Source organism: Podarcis bocagei (assembly GCF_964188305.1).
Source record: "Podarcis bocagei genome assembly, chromosome: 16".
In the NCBI taxonomy this organism is placed as follows: Eukaryota; Metazoa; Chordata; class Lepidosauria; order Squamata; family Lacertidae; genus Podarcis; species Podarcis bocagei.
Genome location: NC_138142.1, coordinates 3,890,343 through 3,909,896, shown reverse-complemented (window position 1 = coordinate 3,909,896; position 19,554 = coordinate 3,890,343). Strand labels below are relative to the sequence as shown.

The following is a 19,554-nucleotide window of genomic DNA, read 5'->3' as shown; positions in this document are numbered from 1 at the left end:
GTGTCTCCGCTCCTCCACATGCAGCTGCTGGGTGACCTTGGGCTAGTCACACTTCCCTGAAGTCTCTCAGCCCCACTCACCTCACAGAGGGTTTGTTGTGGGGGAGGAAGGGAAAGGAGAATGTGAGCCGCTTTGAGACTCCTGAAGGGGAGTGAAAGGCGGGATATCAAATCCAAACTCTTCTTCTTTTTCTTCTTCTTCTTCTTCTTCTTCTTCTTCTTCTTCTTCTAAATAGAAGCCAAACTAGACAGCTTCACATAGCAGTTGGAGAGGGCTGTGAGGGAACATTCTTCAAGTTCAATTGTCTGTTACCGCCTCTCCCATTTGCGCACATACGGATTTTGGAATTTTTCTTATGGGCTTTTACTTTCAATACAAAACATCGGGAGAACTGTACAACGAATCAATAAAATAAGGAGGAGCTCTTGTTTTTTCAGCTTCCCCCGATTCCTTAATTCTTTGGAACACTGTTTGTTGAGAATGTATAGGTGGCCTCAAAGCCCTTTGCCCCCCCCCCCCAGTCCTGCCACCCAGTTTGTTTGGCGCCCCAGCGCAAGAGGCTGCAGCCTGGGAATCCGTCGCCCTGCCCAAGGGAAAGGCAATGGTCGGCCCCACCAGGACCGCACAGGAACTCAGGGCTCGCTTTCGTTCGGCCAGCCTGGCTGGGCCCTTCTTTGCTCCTCCCTACCACAGAGACGACATTTGGGCCCGCCATAGAGGTGCCGAGGGGCAGAGCGTCCGGGCCAATGGCGCTGTCTTATTGACCGGAACTTCCGAGGTGAGCGTGCGGTGGCCGCTCTAGGCTTTCCCCGCCCCTTCTCTCTCGGCGGCGCCGGGACCTTTGAGGAGAAGCCGGAAGCCGCGGGACTCGGGGCGACTCGGGTCTCCGTCCCCCTCGCCTGCCTCCTCTCCATGGCACCGGGCAGCGGGGGACCCGCCAGTCCCCGGAGCCGCCTCCGCAGCGGGACGGTAGCAGCAGCGGCGACGGCGGAGCGGAGGCGGCGCCGAGGAGACCGGTGACGCCGCCTCTGCCGCTCCCCCCGCGCCGCCTGAGGCCCGGCCTGCCTCCCTCCGCCATGGGCTCCCTCTTCCGCAGCGAGGCGATGTGCCTGGCGCAGCTCTTCCTCCAGGCGGGCTCGGCCTACGAGTGCCTCAGCGCCCTGGGAGAGCGCGGCCTCGCCCACTTCCGAGACGTGAGTGGAGGCGACACGAGGCGCGCGCCTGCATTTGCTGGTTCATGGGATTTATGCGCTGCTTGATTGTCGGGGGGGGGGGGGTTGGGCGTGCCGAGTAGGAACCCCTCAAAGCGGTTTACAAAAAAAAAAAAAACAGAACAACGAAACTATCACTTTTTTTCAACTTTAAAACATACAGAAAGTTAAAGGCCAGCATAGAATCGAGACTAAAAGCCCCTACAGGCTTTCTAAACACCTGGGCAGGTTTGTCTAAGTAACAACTTCTTCCTCTATCAGGCCCCGAAGAGAATGCAGCTTGTCTGGCTGTTAACCAGAAGGTTAGTGGTTCAAGCCCGCCTAGTGACAGCTGCGGATAGGATTTCTGCATTTTAGGAGGATGGACTTGATGACCATTGTGGTCCCTTACAACTCTGTGGTTCTGTGAAAGGTGCCTGCCTGATATCAATAGGCAGGGAGTTTCAGAGCTTTGGTGCCGCCACACTATAAACTGATGTTTCTTGAACTTGGGTCCCTAGCTGTTGTTGGACTACAACTCCCATTATCCCTGACCACTGGGCCTGCTAGCTAGGGATGAAAGGACTTGAAGTCTAGCAACATCTGGGAACCCAAGTTTGAGAAAGGCTGAAGTTGTGGAGCAGTCTTAAAAAGAAATCAGGCAGCCCTGTGAATAAGTGGAGAAGAGGTGTGCTCCTTACAGTTGACACTGGAGGCTCCAGCTCCTGTCAGCCTCAACCAGCATGGACAAAGTCTGCAGATAGCGGTGAGTTGCCCAGAAATATTGGGAAGGCCACATACTGTAGAGATGGAGGGCAGGATTCAGCTCCCAGCTCAGTCTTCTTGTGGGCTGATTGCCATCTCTCAGGCTTGCTTACCTCACAGGATTGTAGGTTCTTTCTGCCTAAGTGTTGAAACTTATATTTGTCCCCGTTAAAATTCATTATTTAAATTTTGGTCCAGTTCTTCAATCTCGTTAAGGTCACCTTCTATCCCAATTCTGTCTTCAGCGGCATTGGCTACCCATCCCACTTTGGTGTCATCTGCAAAGAATAATAATATTAATAATTTATTATTTCTACACTGCCCATCTGGCTGGGTTTCCCCAGCCGCTCTGGGGGGCTTCCAACAGAAAGTTAAAATTACAAATTTGATCAGCATCCCCTCAATACCTTTATCCAAATTATTTATAAAGATGGCCAGGATCCATTGTATCGTCCAGCTAGTTCTGTATGTGTGAGCCCAATTTTCTTGTTCTCACAAGCCTTATAACCCATACAGTCTAGGAAAAAACTTTTAGTGCTCTTGTATGGCCAGGTGTTTAACTGGGAATAGTGAATGATTTGCTGTTATGCATTGTATTAGGGGCCCCCGTTGTGGGTTTTGTTGTTTAATTGGGTCCTACTTTCCAACATTTGGGATGCTCCATACAACATTTCTTCCATGCTGGTAATAGGAATGGCCAGGATCCAAAACATTTACTGATTAACAGAAGTCGTTTGAGAAGTTCATTATTTCCTTGTCTTTATTGCATTTGCTTATTGGTTTTATGACTCAGACATTCTAGGCCTACCTTTAGAAGCTGGTGAACAGAATATGGAATTATGGCTTGGCTCTTGAGCAAAGGTCTTTAAGATGTTAGTTCATAATTTATTGTGTTGAAATAATCATTTGCTTGACCCTTTGTTTTACATCTGTCTTCCTGCAGTTTTACAGTAGATACGCAAAAACCACTTTCTCACTGAAGCACTAATATCAGATTAACACTTGAACTAGTTTCAGTTTGAGGCTTAAGCCTCAAACTGAAACTAGTTCAAGTGTTAATGTGGTTTTTGCATATCTGCTGTAAAACTGCAGGAAGACAGATGTAAAACAAAGGGTCAAGCAAATCCTCATTTATGTGCATTGTTATTTGTTCATTCCTGTGCACCTGCACAGTGCTAGGTACCTGGAGGTGGTAGCTGGAAATGGGGAGCACCTGGTCAACCAAGCCCCACTGTCCCTCCAGTTTGTGGGAGCTGGAGGTGTGGCAGAGCTGGCGCGTTGGTCAGCTGAGCCCCGCTATCAGTCCAGCTCCTGTGAGTGTCAGCTGTCCCCGCACGTGTCAGCTGGGCCAGCTCTGCTGCCTCTCTATCTTGCATGAGCTGGAGGGACCATGGGGCTTGTTTGAGGAGGACTCTCCAGAGTGCTCCCCATTTTATGCGATTTTGTATATGTGCACAGGCCCAGGGTTAGGGTTAGGGTTAGGGTTAGGGTTAGGGTTAGGGTTAGATGTTTTTTCATTAAAAAATTGTATCGTGTTATGTAATAATTAAGCACCATAGATATTTTGTACTATTTAACACTTATAGCCCAAACTTCTACACATGTTTACTAATACTGCAGAAAGCCAATTTTCAGACCTGGAAACTGAGCATCCATGTGGGTTTCCCTCATGTTAGGGTTCATTCACCTTTACGTGTAGAGAAAATTATTTAGCCCCTGGTTATGTTGATTGTCTTTTCTTACACTTTTGTGTGGTTCTATGTTAGAGAATTGTAAATTACTAGTGTAGTCGTGTAGATGACTATTCATGTTGCAGCCTTCATAATTTTGTAAACAAAAGCTGAATTCAGAATTTAAATACTATAATACACCCCATACATATATGTGTTTACTTACTGTAATGGATCCCTTTGGCCAGGATTTATACAATGCAAAATATTTTTGTGTGCTTAAGGAGGGTTTGGGTTTCTATTCCTTTAATTAACATATCTCGGACGATGGCACACATAGGTTTTTGAGACTGAGAATTTCAAAAGCAATGCAAGGGATCTTCTGTTCACAGAAAAGTGGTATAAACTTGTAATGTAGTACTAATGCTTGGGTACCCTTCAATTTTTTAATGGAATTTCTTCTAAAAGAAGAAAAGTATTTTTAGCAGGATTAGGGGTGAGGGAGGGTTGATCTCAGAACCTGGATGTTTGATTGTGAACATAAGAACAGCCCTGAGGGATCAGGCCAAATGCCCATGACTCCAGCATCCTGTTTCCATGTGAGCCAACTGCAGGCCCACAGGAAGCCCACAAGGAGGACATGGATGCCACCACTCTCTCTCCACTCATGATTCCCAGCCACTGGCATTCAGAAGCATCCTGTCTGCAGCAGTGGAGGGAGAACGGAGGTGAAAATAGAATGGCTGTTGGGTACCTAGTTTCAGCTGTTTTTGTAATACGTGTCTCTAGAATTGATTTTTGCAAACCAGGGAATGGGAATCTGGTACCCTCCAAAGTTAGTTATTGGTATGAGCTTTCATGTGCATGCACACAAAAGCTCATACCAATAAGTAACTTAGTTGGTCTCTAAGGTGCTACTGGAAGGAATTTTTTTTATTTTGTTTTGACTACGGCAGACCAACATGGCTACCTACCTGTAACTGGTACCCTCCAGACATTGATGGACTCCAATTCCCATCACCCCCTGGCAGCATAGCTAATAGTCCAGGATTGTAGGTGTTGTGCTTCAGTAGCATCTGGAGGGCCCCAGGTTCCCCACCCCTACTGTAAATATTGATGCAAAGGGCTTTTAAGTTGGATCTTGGGGCAAATAACATTTTTCTTTTTTCCAGCTCAATCCAAGCACCAGTGTCTTCCAACGGAAATATGTGGGTGAAGTAAAGAAGTGTGAAGAGATGGAAAGGATACTTGGTAAACTTGGGAACTGCAGGGTGGCTGACTGCTTCTTCATCATGCATTAAACACTGGGGGAGGGAGACATACCTGATTACCCCGGCAAAAGGCTGTTCCTCTGTAGGGAGGTCCATTTCAGGGTCACATTTCACAGGGTCATAGAATAATAGAATTGTAGACTTAGAAGATGTTTCAAGGGTCACCTAGTTCAACCCCTTGCAATGCATGCAGGAATCTCCAACCTCTACTTAAAAAACTCTAGTGAAGGAGAGTCTACCACCTTCCAAAGGAGTCTGCTCCATTACTGAAGAGTGCTTACCATCATAAAGTTCTTCCTTTCTTGTAACTTGAATCCATTGGTTTGGGTTCTGCCCCCCCAGAGCAGGAGAAAACAAGCTTGCTCCACCCTCCATTTGACAGCCCCTCATTTATTTGAAGAGAGGTATTATATCTTAGTCTCCTCTTCTCCAGGCTAAACATACCCAACTCCCTCCACCGATCCTTATAAGGCTTGGTTTCCAGACCCTTGCATCATCTTGGTCACCCTCCTGCACACGTTCCAGCTTGCCTCTATCCTTAAGCTGTGGTGCCCAGAACTGGACACAGCATTCCAGGTGGGGTCTGGCCAAGGCAGAATAGAGACACACTAGTATTTCCCTTGATCTGGACACTATACTTCTGTTGATGCAGCCTAGAATAACTGTAGCTATTTTGTGCTGCTTTTGGGGGGCTCATGTTTCACTGAGATAGGTGTGTATTCTGTAGTCTACCAATTTGAAACTGAGTTTACTTAGGCAAGAATAGTGGCTGAGGTCCAGGCCCAGTTCTTGTTACTTGAAGCCACCCTTGCTTCAGCTTTCATGCTTATTTCCCTTTCCAAAAATCGAAGCTGTTGGTTCATCAATCATTCCCCGCCCCCCTTGGCCTTTCAGGGAAATGAGATAAGCCTATTAACAAACAATGTGATTAGAAGCTATTTAAATCCTTAGCATTGCTGAAAGCATTGCTCTGTGTTGCAAATTGCATTCTCATGCTTTTAAACTGCTGGCTTAACACAGTTGTTTTACCAAGTGCTCAGATTTTGAAATTTGCTGTCAGGTGACTATGTAAGTGACCCACCTTCAACAGCTTTGTCAAGTGTTAAATTGCTCCATACATGTATTGCTTGGATTATGGCATTGCTCTTTACATGAGGTTGCCCTTAAGTTGGAAACATCAACTGGTTCAAAATGCGGCTGCAGGGATGTTGATAGGAGTATGATGATCAGATAACTAACACCTGCCCTGTGCGACTTATTCTTGTAGTCAATGGATTGTATCCAGACTAAATAAATTGCACTTCATTCCCATTGAAATCAGTGGGACTTAATGGGACATGTCAATTAATTAAGTGAGGCATAAGTGCAACAGTGGATCCAAATCAATTTCTTTTGGGGCTCAAATTGAAGGGGTGAATCTGACCTTTAAAGCTCTAAAAAGACCTTGAAGGGACCAAGGAGTTGGAAGGAACCCTGAGGGACATCTCGTTCAATCCCCTGCAATGCATGGTGGGTAGAGACACAGTTGCAAAGAAACAATTGGAAACTTCAAAGTTTTCTTCCCTGTTTTTGACCTTCCTTTTTCAACAAGCCTTTTAAGTGGAGATTTTTGTCCCAGTCTGTATTGGTTTTGGAATTGTTTTATATTTAAATTCTTTTAATTGTTTGTATATATGTTCTTATTACTTTGGGAACTTTCATAGGAAGTGATTAATAAAGGCAAATAAATAAATTATTGATGATTTCTACCTTGCAGCCTCTGCAAGGCAAGAATTGAACACATTCTACTGTACATCTCAGTTTACATGGTGTAACATTGTGGCCTGACAGGCTTATGGAGAGGCCTCCTTGAGCTTTGGGAGCCCTGGAAGGTATTTAGCATCCTCTGCAGTGCAGAGTATTCCCAGAGCAGCAGCCAAATGTGGCCAAGAGTTCCCCAAGGATAATAACCCTGAGAGTTGAAAAAATTCCCCATTCCCTAGCAAACCTTTCGTGGAACAATATTCCTTGAGTTAGAATACTCCTTTGAAAGTATTTCTTTCCTTTATTCCAGGATACCTTGTGCAAGAAATTAAGAGAGCGGACATTCCCCTACCAGAAGGAGATGTTACCCCTGCTGCCCCTCCGTTTAAGCAGATGCTGGAGATTCAGGTACTTTGTGGAATGGGGATCTTCTGGAATTAAAGGGTAGTCATAGATCCACTTATTTTCCTTTATTTTGGGCCAATTGTGAGAGCTTGCATGCTCGGATTCCCAACTTTCCTTCAAGAAGCTCATGAGTAGCATTTTAATCTTGTAACAACAACCGTGTGAAGCAGTTTAGGCTGAGGCACTGACTTGTTTGGGCCCATCCAGTGAGCTTAGAGTCATTGAATAGAGAGTACAGATCTTTCATCTTTCAGAATTAAATCAATAGTTGCCAAAGAAATACTAAATACCTTCTTCATTTTTGTGTGGTAAATTGGGGCTTAGTGGGTTTTCTTCTGTTTGAGTCACAGTAGTGGGACTGATTGGGAATACCAGTGAGTTGTGGTGCCTACTTATGATGTATGCGGGTGCCCAGAGCTTGCAAACATCATGAGATGCAACTGGTTGACTGAAGGGGGCAGGCAGAGTCACAAAGGACTGGCCGCTTCAAAAGGCCAGAGATGGAAGACAGAGGCAGAGAAGAGGAAAGAGCAGTGCAGCGTTGCAGGAAGGGGAAAGACGGAGAGGAAGAAGGAAAAGCTGTACACTTTAGGTAAGGGAAACAGACAGGAATGAGTTTGAGAAGCAGACTATTGTGAAGCTACCATGATGCAACTACTAAACAAATTTTACATTATGGAACTGAGACTCAGTCGAGATTGAGAGTGACTAGCTAACTCCCCAGTGGTTTGACATGACCCCCAAAGGTGTACTCCTCCAATGTCTTGTGGAACAGATGGATGCCAACAATAAGCTTATTTCAGAAAGGAATATTGAGCCTTGAGGATTTTGTACAGTAGACCCAGTGCTAGCCCAGCACTGTAACAATTGCATGACTGTCATGGGACTTGTGGCCATACAACATCTGGAGCCAGAATGGGAATGCACTTTTGCCCTTGTATTGCAGGAGCAGCTGCAGAAGTTGGAGGTGGAGTTGAGAGAAGTGACGAAAAATAAAGAGAAGCTGAGGAAGAATCTCCTTGAGCTGACGGAATATACCCACATGCTACGGGTCACCCGGTCCTTTGTCAGAAGAACTGCTGAGGTACTGTTACCGTTGCATGGCAAAGCTCCTTAACTTGGGTGTACAGAAGGGAGGCAGTGAGCCACAGGCCAGATTCCGGGGCCCACCTAGTACCTGATAATGGCTGCTGGATTCTTGCAGCAGTGGGCCTTGCTGCAGTCCTGTGAGGCACTGAATGCCATTGAATGCAGGCAAATGCAGTGGCCTTAAGCCTCGTTTCCCATCTCTCTTGGTGATCATCACTCCCTTGTGATTTGGGCGCAGCCCTAGCTCATTTGAAGAAGTGTTTTCTTTCATTTGTTTCTCTTTAGTTTGAGTCCTGTTTACTTACGAATTATGAAGAATTCCCAACTTTAGAAACGGACCGCTTAGCGGACTACAACTGCATGCATAGACTCGGTGCCAAACTGGGGTAAGTGATGAAAACTTCTATACAGTCATACCTTGGATCTGAGTGCCCTGCAAGTCGAACGTTTTGGCTTCTGAATGGCGCAAACCGTCATTCTGGTTTGCGAACGTTCTTTGGAACCCGAATGTCTGATGCAGCTTCTGATTGGCTGCAGGAACTTCCTGTAGCCAATTGGAAGCCGTGCCTTGATTTCTGACTGTTTTGGAAGTGGAAACGGACTTCTGGAACAGATTCTGTTCAACGTCCGAGGTACGACTATAGATGGGTGGGCACTTAACTGTTAATGGTCATTTCACATTTATATGAAAATGAAGGCCTGGCCACTTTGATGGTGCCACAGATATGGCAATTTTTTTGAATAATTTAGCTCTTCTTTAGTCTTTCCCTTCTAGTGAGGAAGCAAACCTGCATTAATCCTATTCGTTTAGGTGTCATGCATGCAGGTGAGTGCTTGCATGAGCGTAGTTTTATGTAGTTAACCTGCCTACTCCAAAGTAAATCCCAATAACCTCAGTAGACTTTACTCCCTAGTAAGTGAGTTCAGATTTGCAGCCTCAAACTTGTTTCAGAGCTCCAAACTGACAGTATTAACACTTGGCACCAATCAGTGTCATACTGAATTGAGCTCTGCATGGTTTGATATTTGATAACCAATTGTGTTTCCTTCATGTGCCTATTGTCTTTTTAAGTAAGGAGGAGATTAGTAGATTTTAAAAATTGTTATAAGTGCTGGGATCTTGTAGCTCACTTGGTATGGCCTTGTGTAATTTTAGTGGTTTCCATGTGCACCTGAGTGGCAGAGGCATTTTAGTTTACAGATAATCTGTGAATGCCCAGCCCTTCCTAACTTCACTGGCATGTAATGATAGAATATGGTATCCTTTCTGGTCCAAATGCTCATGTAATAAAATACAAAGTTTGCTCTATAGTATACTTTGTATTTTTTTCAATGTAGATTTATATCTGGCTTAGTTCACCGAGCAAAAATTGAAGCCTTTGAAAAAATGCTGTGGCGAGTCTGCAAAGGATATACAATTGTTTCTTATTCAGAACTGGACGAGTGCCTAGAAGATCCAGATACCGTGAGTAATCAGGATAGATAAATAATGCAGCCTGTTTCTGAAGGTCGGTGCTGGATCAGCCCGCCTCCTCATCTAAATTATACATCTGCACGCAAAGTATATGTTGCTACTCGGGTGTTATGGCTGGATCCAAAGCAAGTTCATCACACCTGGATCCTGTAGAAATGGAGTATTTATTATTTAATAGTATTTGTATTCGATTTTTTTTAGCCGAAGAGGCTTCCAGCCAGCTTACAATAACTTATCCCACTTTGTGAAAAGTATGGCACCTAAGTGTGACTTGCTTACTCAGTATCCAAACCATAATGTTTAACTGTGACTTGTTGTTCTAAACCATGGTTAAGCTTTTATGTCTGAATAGCTAAAGCATGGTTAATGATCAGCTACAAACCAGTACAGTATATGACAACATGATTTGAACTGGGTTTGAACCGAGTTACTTCTGCAATAAGTAAACCATGGCTGAAAAGTAGCTCTGAGGGGAATACAAACTTTCACATCTGGTTTTGATTAAAATGCAATGTGTTTCATCTGAACCTTAAAGTATGGTTAATCTTAATGATGGCTTGTTGAAACAAGCCAACTTTGTAGCTCATGGTCTGAAGCTTCAAACAAAGCATAGTTAAGGGCAGTATTTTTTTCTGAGGATACTCAAGGGCAGGGGTCGACAAGGTTTACCTTGCCTGGGCCAGTTCACTCCAGCAGAGATCCCTCTGTGGGCTGGATTGTGCACACGTGTGTGCCTGCGATTTTCAGCGTCTGCGCAGGTGCGATTTCTGGCACTGCAGAAGCGAGCCCCCGTGCCATGCTGCGCCGGTTTAGCTGAGCGGGCGGCTCGGTTTGGGGGAGACTCGTGGGCCGGTTAAACGATCCCCGTGAGCCGCTTGTGGCCCATGGGCCTTAGGTTGCCTACCCCTGCTCAAGGGCATGCAGTACCCCCCCCCCATGTTAAAAGTGTGGCACTTACTGTAACAACTTCATGGTGAGTACCGGGAGTTTTTTTCTTTAAAAAATATTAAAAAGCGCTGATTAAAGGCTTAAGATCAGCTGACAAGGTGCAGTTAATAAAGAATGGTAATGAAAGGTTCTGAACCCCTCCTTGCAGCTGTGCCAGAGGAGCAGCGTGGGGGAAGTATGCAAGCCTGAGGCTGTAGCTCATTCCTGTCTTGGCAAAACATGGTTTCTTGTGATATTGTTCAAATACGGGCACTAGGCGAATGGGAGAAGTCTCAATAAGGTTAGCCATAATTTTGCTGTTCATTGGGGATTTTAAGAGTTAAGCCTGTACCAGAGCTTTGTGCATGTGGAATCTCTTCACAGAATACAAAAACCCCCTATCTACCCTTTTTGTGTATCAAAATTCATTTTTAAAAGAAATTGTGCAGTTGGTTCAATATGAGTGGTTAGTCGATCACCAATAAAGTGGAACTGTAGGCCAAAGTTTAATTGAACAATTTATGTTTACTTTTCAGGGAGAACCTACCAAATGGTTTGTTTTCTTAATATCTTATTGGGGTGAACAGATAGGCCAGAAAGTTAAGAAAATATGTGACTGGTAAGAATTAACATACTTTAATTTGCTTTACTTTTTCCTACTGAGATTTTTATATTTTGACCACTTTGTAAAATAATAACAGCATCGGCGTTGGGAAACTGAGTATGCACCTGAAAACATGACTTCTGTGGCTACATATGTGCTTATTAATTGCATTTGTATCTTGCATTTCTTCAGTGGCAATAAGGTGACCTGCACAAGGTGCCCTGGAGGTTTCTTACTCAGCCACTGATCAGACTCAGGCCTGCCTAGCTTTAGTAAGGTGGCAGCATACCATATTTATGTGAATCTAATGCACACCTCAGTTTTCGAAACCTTGAAACCAAAAAAGTATTTGCTATGTTAGCAGTGTTTTTCAAGCTTGCAATCAAATCTAATGCTCCATCAAATCTAATGTGCACCCTATGTTTTGTGATGTAATTTGGCCAAAAATGGTGAGCATTACGTTCAATTAAATACAGTAATATTGATTTGACCATAACCCTGATCCTTACTGCATACCTGCAAATTATTCTTGGCAAAAAGTCTTTAAGTAGAGTTTGTCTGCCATTGTTGAACTTCTCAACCCGAAACCCTTGATAAAACTTACAAGGCGCCTTTGTTTCCTGGTACACAGTCTGACAGCTGCTGTGCTGATCCATCACCCTGGCAGACTTCTTCAGCTCTGTATCCAAAGTTGGGGAAGGGCTGTAGCTCAGTGGTAGAGCACCTGCCTTGCATGCAGAAGGTCCCAGGTTCATTCCCTGGTGTCTCCATGTTAGGGCTGGGAAAAGCTGCTGTCTGAAACCTGGGAGAGCTACTGCCAGCCAGAGTAGATGGTACTGAGATAGATAAACCAGCGCTCTTGACTCAGTATAAAGCAGCTTCCTCTATTCCAGAACTATTTTAGGCTTTGTTTTTGTGTTGTTTTTGCAAGACCAGATTAAGTTCCCTCTGCTTTTGTTTTGCTGTTCTGCTCTGCTCTTCTATGTTGGGCTCTTTTATGTAAACTATTTCTGTTTTTTTGCCAGCTACCATTGCCATGTCTACCCCTATCCTAGCACCCCTGAGGAGCGCCGAACAGTTATGGAAGGACTCCAGGTTCGCATTCAGGATCTTCATATGGTGAGTAGAAAATTACTGGTGCCCCTTTCAGGCACAAATCGTCTCATGGAAGAAGGTTAAGGAAGAGGTTGGGCCAACTTTCAACCATACGGACTTTAATGTAAACGAGGGATGATCAGCTTCACTTTTTTTACAGGTGTTGGCAACATTGGCTCTGCTTTCTGGGAACTCTTTACAGTTTATGAGCTGTTATATGTGTACTCAGGCATAAGATTTCACATATAAAATGTGTACACCTAAGAAATCTAAAAGACAGACCTCTTCTATTCAGCACCTGACACCTGTTGTAGCTACCACACTCTTCCATTCTATCAAAGGTCATTCCTACCTGTTTGGTCCCCTCCCTTTGCCTTTTAAAGTGCATTTACTCTCCTCTTTCTATGTAGTTTCTCAGAACAAATAAAAAGGGCGATACTTTATTTGATAAAAAATAAACTGAATGGGCAAAAAATCTTGGTTGTATGGCTTGGGAGAAAAGAAGATACTTCCCCAACTGTCTGGAAAGAAATTGGTTGCCATCTGCACTCTCTCCCTCGCTCTGTGTGTGTGTGTGTAAGAGAGAGTGAAAGCATGTGTATAAACTCAAGCCAGAATATAATTACATGCTTTCCAGTAGCTGTACTGGTTTGTTGTACTAAGAAAATAATTTCTCTTGATACCCATCCAACCCAGTGGGACTCACTTCTGGGTCGATCTGCAGAGGCTCTCTGAAAATTCTGCTACTTCCTAACAAAGGGCCAGCTAGACAGGTGCAGGTTTGTAGTCTCAGTGTGTGGATGAGACAGTGGTGTTGGGAGGAGTGGGTTTGTTAGATATTGGAGAACTTTCCGGGACAAGGCGGGCCAGTGCAAAACGGATGGGCTCCACTTGAGCTGGGATGGAACCAGACTGCAGGCTTCCCACAGGCATCTGACTGGCCATGATGATAACAGGGTCCTGGACTAGATGGGCCATTGGGCTGCGCCACTTGGTCCGTCTTACGTTTGTGTGTTGGCAGTTCAAATTGGAGGTAGGCATGTGGGAAGTGTAGCAGGGCGGCCTTTATTCTGGAGTAGTTAATCCAGAAACAGGGGGGGGGGGCAACCGATTTTCCCTGAGGGAATGTGCCCCTTGATGGAAAGACTGTACAACCCTACTCTATTTCTTACAACTTGAAAGCATTTTTTGTTGGGCCGCCTGAAGCCAGATGGAATAGCTTTTGAGCTGCCAGTAGATAAAATCAATACTGAAAGACCTATGTGAGTATAGCTAGCGAGGGCAGTTGTGTGAACTTTGTATAAAGTTGCCCTGATCGTTCAGTGTTCTTGCTATAGTTTTAAATATTTTTTCTAAAAACAACAACAAAGGTACTGCATAAGACTGAAGATTATTTACGGCAAGTTTTAAGCAAGGCGTCTGAGTCTATCTACACCTGGGATGTCCAAGTGAAGAAGATGAAAGCCATTTACCACGTGCTGAATCTCTGCAGCTTTGATGTCACCAACAAATGCCTGATTGCTGAGGTCTGGTGCCCAGTGGCTGACCTGCCAAACATGCGCCGAGCCCTCGAGGAAGGATCTGTAAGTGATTTAAATTTTAGTTTGCTTTATTTATTTTTATACCACTTAATTGTTAACATTTCTAATCAGTGTACATAAAAACAATGCACAGAAAATGGGACAATAAAATTTATCATAAAACCAGACGCCCTCTTAAAGTGCCTGCTGGAGTAAAAAGGTCTGCATCATGTGCCTGACGTTCAGCAAGGAGACTGTCTGTCTTCATCTCAGCAGGGAGGGAGTGGGCTTGGGACCCACTGCACTGCGCTGGATGTACTGAATGGTAGGAGAGAATGTTGCACTGGCAGCATGTAGCATTCAGGGTTTTCAGTATGAATGATAAATTACATGCATTTCTTTATAAATAGAAGGGAGGAGGCTCTGAGTTGCGTGGATAATGAAACTCAGTGCCTTGCATGAACAGGTTATGGCTGAAGTTCAGCAAACAGCAAGGCTTTCTGAGGATTGTCTGTAGACTTCTGTGGACATCAGGTGAGGTGGAAGGCTGGAGTTGCACAGGCTCGCCCTGGCTGACATACACACATTTGGATCTCATGGTTACAGAGGAGGGGTTTGCACACCTAGTTCTGAAGCATGTACTCTAGCATGTGAATGACATGGAGAGTTTTGTATGTGTACATCATCAGAGCTGGGGTTGCTCAAGTCTGACTCTGCGCATCCCCACCCCATTTCTGCTCATGCTCATTGGATAACAGAATGTGGAAATCAGTGTTATTTTTCCAGCGTCTCAAAAAATGATACAGGTCTCCTTTTTTAAATTCTGTAACCAGAGTGAAAGTGGAGCGTCTGTCCCTTCGTTCATGAACACGATACCAACAAAAGAAACGCCTCCAACTTTGATACGTACCAATAAATTCACCTCTGGATTCCAGGACATTGTTGATGCTTATGGGATTGGGAGCTACAGGGAAGTTAATCCAGGTGGGTCATGGATTGAAAGATACTTATTGAGAAGCAGGATTTATTTTTTCTCCTTTGTTAGGAATGGTTGCAGGATTTTCTTAAGAAATCTTTATAAGGCATGGAAAAGTGTTTGCTATTTAACACTTGTTAGCAACAATGGTTTGTCGTGTGCTGCAGAGTGCATAAGAGCGCAAAGTAAATTCAACTGGTTACGCATCCAGGTGGACAGAGGGGAGATGCCCCCTGGGCAGCAGATGAGCAGAGTAGACTGGGATAGGGGAGAACTAGATTGCATTTGGCACGTCAGAGCAGACCCACTGAAATCAACAAGCTTGACATATAGCCTAAGAGAGAGTGTCAAAAATGTTCATGGAAAGGCCGGGTTTGGGGGGGGGGGAACATGGAAGAGCAGAGCAGTGGCTGGTTTATGCTTTTCCTCCCTTCTTTCAAGGGCCAAAATGAGCCAAATTCTGGCACTTTCAAACAATGGCTTAGAGTAAGCTAGCATAGGCAGCTTATGGATGCTATGCATTATGTATAGTTGCTTATAAAGCTGAAATTTTGTTCCTCTCATTTTGCAGCTCTCTTCACCATCATCACCTTTCCCTTCTTATTTGCTGTGATGTTTGGAGATTGTGGACATGGTTTCATAATGTTCCTGTTTGCTTTGTTCATGGTACTATATGAAAAACACCCCAAACTTCTGCGATCACAAGACGAGGTACAGATGAAATCATCTTCTTCTTCTTCTTCTTCTTCTTCTTCTTCTTCTTCTTCTTCTTCTTCTTCTTCTTCCCCCTCCTCCTCCTCCTCTAGTATTGTTTTCAATATTTCTGTTTCTGTAAACGGCCCCTTAGTTCTCCCCCACCCCCCACTGGAGTTTTTCCTGTGTATCTGCCACATAGAAGGGGGAATACTTTACGGCAGAATTGAGCAGCCTGTGTCCCTGCAGATCATGCTGAACTTCCAATTTCTGGCAGCCCTAGGCAGCATGGCCACTAGTCAGGGATGGTGGAAGCTGGAACTTGAATTGCATCTTTCGAAGGGCCCGCAGATCCTGATGCACTGCAGCTCCCATCAGCCCCGACAGCATGGCCAGTGGTCAGGACTGGGTCAGGAATGATGGGAGTGTAGTCCAAAAACATTGCCGAAAGCCCTCCAGTCGTCCTGATCATTAGCCAAGCTGCCTGGGGTGGATGGAGCTGCAGGGCATCGCTAGCTCCTTTTTTCTCTTGTTGACTTGGGCAAGGGAGGGCAAATCATTCATCCATTGTTGTATGGAAGGTGACAACTTTTTCTAGTGTGGAAGCGCCACGTGTTGGACTCACCCAAAGGCATGCATAAACTGCTGGTAAATTCTAAATAGCAGAGATGTAATTCAGCAAATCCTCATGCCTCGCTTGTGATCTTCCTGGGGGCATCTGGCTGACCACTTTTGGAAGCTGAATGCATCCAGCAGAACAGTTTCTTATATTTTTATGCACAAAGCACACTGCATCCTTACTAAGATTGGCTGCTTCTGCTGAATTTCTACCACACATTGCAGGAATTGTGAATTGTGGCGTATCTGGACACTGCACCACATCAAATACATTGTTTGGAAGTGCATCAAAGCTTTTATGTGCTGCACATGTAACAAAGGGTCTTATCTTTGACGTTCACATGGCAGTCAGTGGGCCTGTTCTTTTTAACATTTGCAGATCATGAAGATGTTTTTTCAAGGACGATACATCATCTTGCTGATGGGACTGTTTTCTGTATACACTGGCCTGATCTACAATGACTGTTTTTCAAAGTCTTTGAACATATTTGACTCCCACTGGAACATTTCCCAAATGTTTGCTGTGGAGTGGCGGTGAGTGACTCCTTTGTTAAACCCAGTGCGGTGTGAAAGCAACCTACTGAATTGAGATAGGAAGCTCAGAGGTATCTCTCCCCACTTGTGCAGTGTCCTAAACCTGTCACAGCATACTTTTCACTCATTCTACAGCAGGGTCAGTAAACTTTTTCAGCAGGCAGCCAGTCCGCTGTCCCTAAAAACCTTGTGGGGGCCCAGTCTATATTTTGAAAAAAAGAAGGGGAAAAAAGAATGAATTCCTATGCCCCACAAATAACCCAGAGGTGCATTTTAAATAAAAGAACACATTCTACTCATGTAAAAATACCAGGCAGGCCCCACAAATAACCCAGAGGTGCATTTTAAATAAAAGGACACATTCTACTCATGTAAAAACACGCTGATTCCTGGACTGTCCGCAAGCCGTATATAGAAGGCGATTGAGCCAGTCCGGCCCCTGGGCCTTAGTTTGCCTACCCATGTTCTACGGTAAATGAAATGTGCCTCCAGTTCCTGCCATTTTCATGATTACTTTTTTTAGCCTTTCAGTTCAATTATGAAGTATCTTTTGTGGTGTGCAGAATAATAAATGGCTTACTGGAAAGCAACAGCCAGTAACTGCCATTCTAAAACATTGTGGTAGCTTTTCTCAATCATTTAATGAGAGGGATATGTCCTTCACTTGAAGGACATATTTACTAGCTACCTGTATGCTTGTTGGTGGTGCCGCCACCAGGGGCTGCTCTCTTGGTATTGACCTGTGACAGGGCCTTTTCAGTGGCCACCCCGTGGTTGTGGAATGCTCTCCCAGGTGAGGTGTGTTTTTCTCCCTCATGATTGACTTCCAGGTGGTTTTTTTTTCTTCATTCCTGGGAAGGTTGCACAAGGCCTCTGGAAGGCTGTAAATACTGAGTTGGACTATTGTTCCATGTAGCTAACCATTGTGTAGAGTGACTGACTGGCAGGATTTCCGATGGGAGGGTTCCCCAGCCCTACCTGCAAGATGTCACAAGATCCTTGTGGGATCTTGCGGAAGCTTCTGACAGCAAATAGCCTATTGTGGTGATACAAATATATTTGTTCAAGGCTTATTTCTGCCGTGTGCTTTTTTTTTCTAACAGTGAGGAGGACATGAAGAATCAGTATTTGATGTTAAATCCAAATGCAACTGGAGTGTTCATAGGACCTTATCCTTTTGGCATAGATCCGGTTAGTGTTCTTCCCTGGAGCTTCCACTGTGTGGCAACGATGACCCTATAAAGTAAAAATGGCAGTTTTATGGTTCTGAATCATAGGTCAACAGGTTTACAGCTTTAATTTTTATAAATATTTCTGTTTGCTAGGATAGTCCTATAGGGTTGGCAACTCTTCTTAAGGAAGTGTACGTGCAAAAGGCGGAGGGTTCAGTCCCTGACATTTCTGGGTGGGTCTGGGAAGAAAGTTATGCCTGAAACCCTGGAGAGCTGCTGTCAGTAGACCAGAAATGGAGAAAATGTGGCCCTCCCAGCTATTGCTGGACTCTACCTCCCATAATCTTTTTCCATTGACCATTCTGTTTGCGGCTGATGTGAGTTGGAGCCCAACAACACCTAGATGGCCACAGGCTACTCACCCTTGGCATAGGCAATACTAGCTGGACCAAGGGCCTGTTTCTGGGATAAGGCAGCGCCCTGCGTTCCTAACAGCTTTGTCCCACAGAAGGTAGCTGATTAAAGGCACTATGTGCTATTTTTGTGAACCTTCCCCCCCCCCCCCCATGTTCATGTTCCCTATACCTGGTCACCTCCCACCCTTGTCAGGAGAGCCACTTAGTAACGCCTTTTTCTCATTTCAGTTTGCCCCCTTGGAACCTCTCCCTCAAAGAATTCTCAGCATAGTCCCACCTTGCTGTCTCCACTGTAGCATGGTTTTCCATTTCAAGGATATTATCCTGGGTGTCCCATGTTTTCTAACTTGCAAGAGAACTAAAGTGTGTTTGTAAAAGAGCTACATGGGGTTTCTTGCTTACCTTGCATACAGGAATGCTGGAGAAGGACTCCATACTGTGCTCTATAAATCATTGCTTGTAATAAGAATCTGAGCCAATATCTCATTCCTCTTCCTCGGTTAAGTCTGATTCTATCTGCCTCCTCTCTCTCTTACCAGATTTGGAACCTGGCAAACAATCGTCTCAGTTTCTTGAATTCCTTCAAAATGAAAATGTCTATAATTATTGGAGTGACCCACATGACGTTTGGGGTCATCTTAGGAGGACTTAACCACTTGTAAGTGTGTGTGCGGCTTTAAGAAAAAGGAAACAAACTCGCAAGAACTCGCAAGACGTTTCGTCTTGCGAAGCAAGCCCATAGGGAAATTCGTCTTGCGAAGCAGCTCAAAAAACGCAAAACCCTTTCGTCTAGCGAGTTTTTCGTCTTGCGAGGCATTCGTCTTGCGGGGCATCACTGTATTTTTAAAATTCCTGTTCTTACGATAAAATGAAAACAGCTCTACATAAAGCAACAAGCTGAAGCTTACCAAATTATCAATGACTATTAGTGCAAACTTTTCCATGACAATTACTATAACCTACATTCTCCCTCCAGATTTATCTTGCTGCTCCAGATTCAAAGCCTTTGCTGGGTGCTAGGTGTGTCAAAACTATTTCTCCTTTAGCTGTTAGCAAGTTTATATCACTCCTCTGTTGTTTTCCTTCTTAGTTACATGAGGCTTGGGAAGGTTTGTACTGAGGGTCGTAATGAATTGATAAGTCTTGAGAAGATTAATTTTGAGGTTTGGGATTTTTGAAGGTATATATTTATGTGGTTTTAATTGGTGGTTGTTGAAAACTATCAGTTTATCCAGGACAGTTGTGTACAGTGGAGGTTTGAGGTGAATTGCTTTGCTCTCCTCTGAAATTTTATATGTAAGGATCAAAGCCTATTGGTGAGTATCAGCTTGTTGTGTTTTATGTACAGTGGGTTTTTTCTGGGCTATTAATATTTTTATTTTTTATAGATTT

The 19,554-nt window shown here is 44.4% G+C and overlaps 1 protein-coding gene across 1 annotated transcript in view; it reads left to right on the top strand.

The window, feature by feature from the left end:
- The first annotated feature begins 792 nt into the window (after window positions 1–792).
- ATP6V0A2 (ATPase H+ transporting V0 subunit a2) overlaps window positions 793–19,554 on the top strand; it is a 30,819-nt gene continuing 12,057 nt past the window's right edge. Inside the window, exons 1-14 of the mRNA XM_081174459.1 lie at window positions 793–1,193; window positions 4,798–4,876; window positions 6,950–7,047; window positions 7,991–8,128; window positions 8,419–8,519; window positions 9,472–9,598; window positions 11,071–11,153; window positions 12,164–12,257; window positions 13,604–13,816; window positions 14,587–14,737; window positions 15,301–15,440; window positions 16,420–16,574; window positions 17,678–17,765; window positions 18,702–18,820. Coding sequence (XP_081030585.1) covers window positions 1,077–1,193; window positions 4,798–4,876; window positions 6,950–7,047; window positions 7,991–8,128; window positions 8,419–8,519; window positions 9,472–9,598; window positions 11,071–11,153; window positions 12,164–12,257; window positions 13,604–13,816; window positions 14,587–14,737; window positions 15,301–15,440; window positions 16,420–16,574; window positions 17,678–17,765; window positions 18,702–18,820 — 1,703 coding nt within the window. The 5' untranslated portion in view covers window positions 793–1,076. The remainder of the gene's footprint in view (window positions 1,194–4,797; window positions 4,877–6,949; window positions 7,048–7,990; window positions 8,129–8,418; window positions 8,520–9,471; window positions 9,599–11,070; window positions 11,154–12,163; window positions 12,258–13,603; window positions 13,817–14,586; window positions 14,738–15,300; window positions 15,441–16,419; window positions 16,575–17,677; window positions 17,766–18,701; window positions 18,821–19,554) is intronic.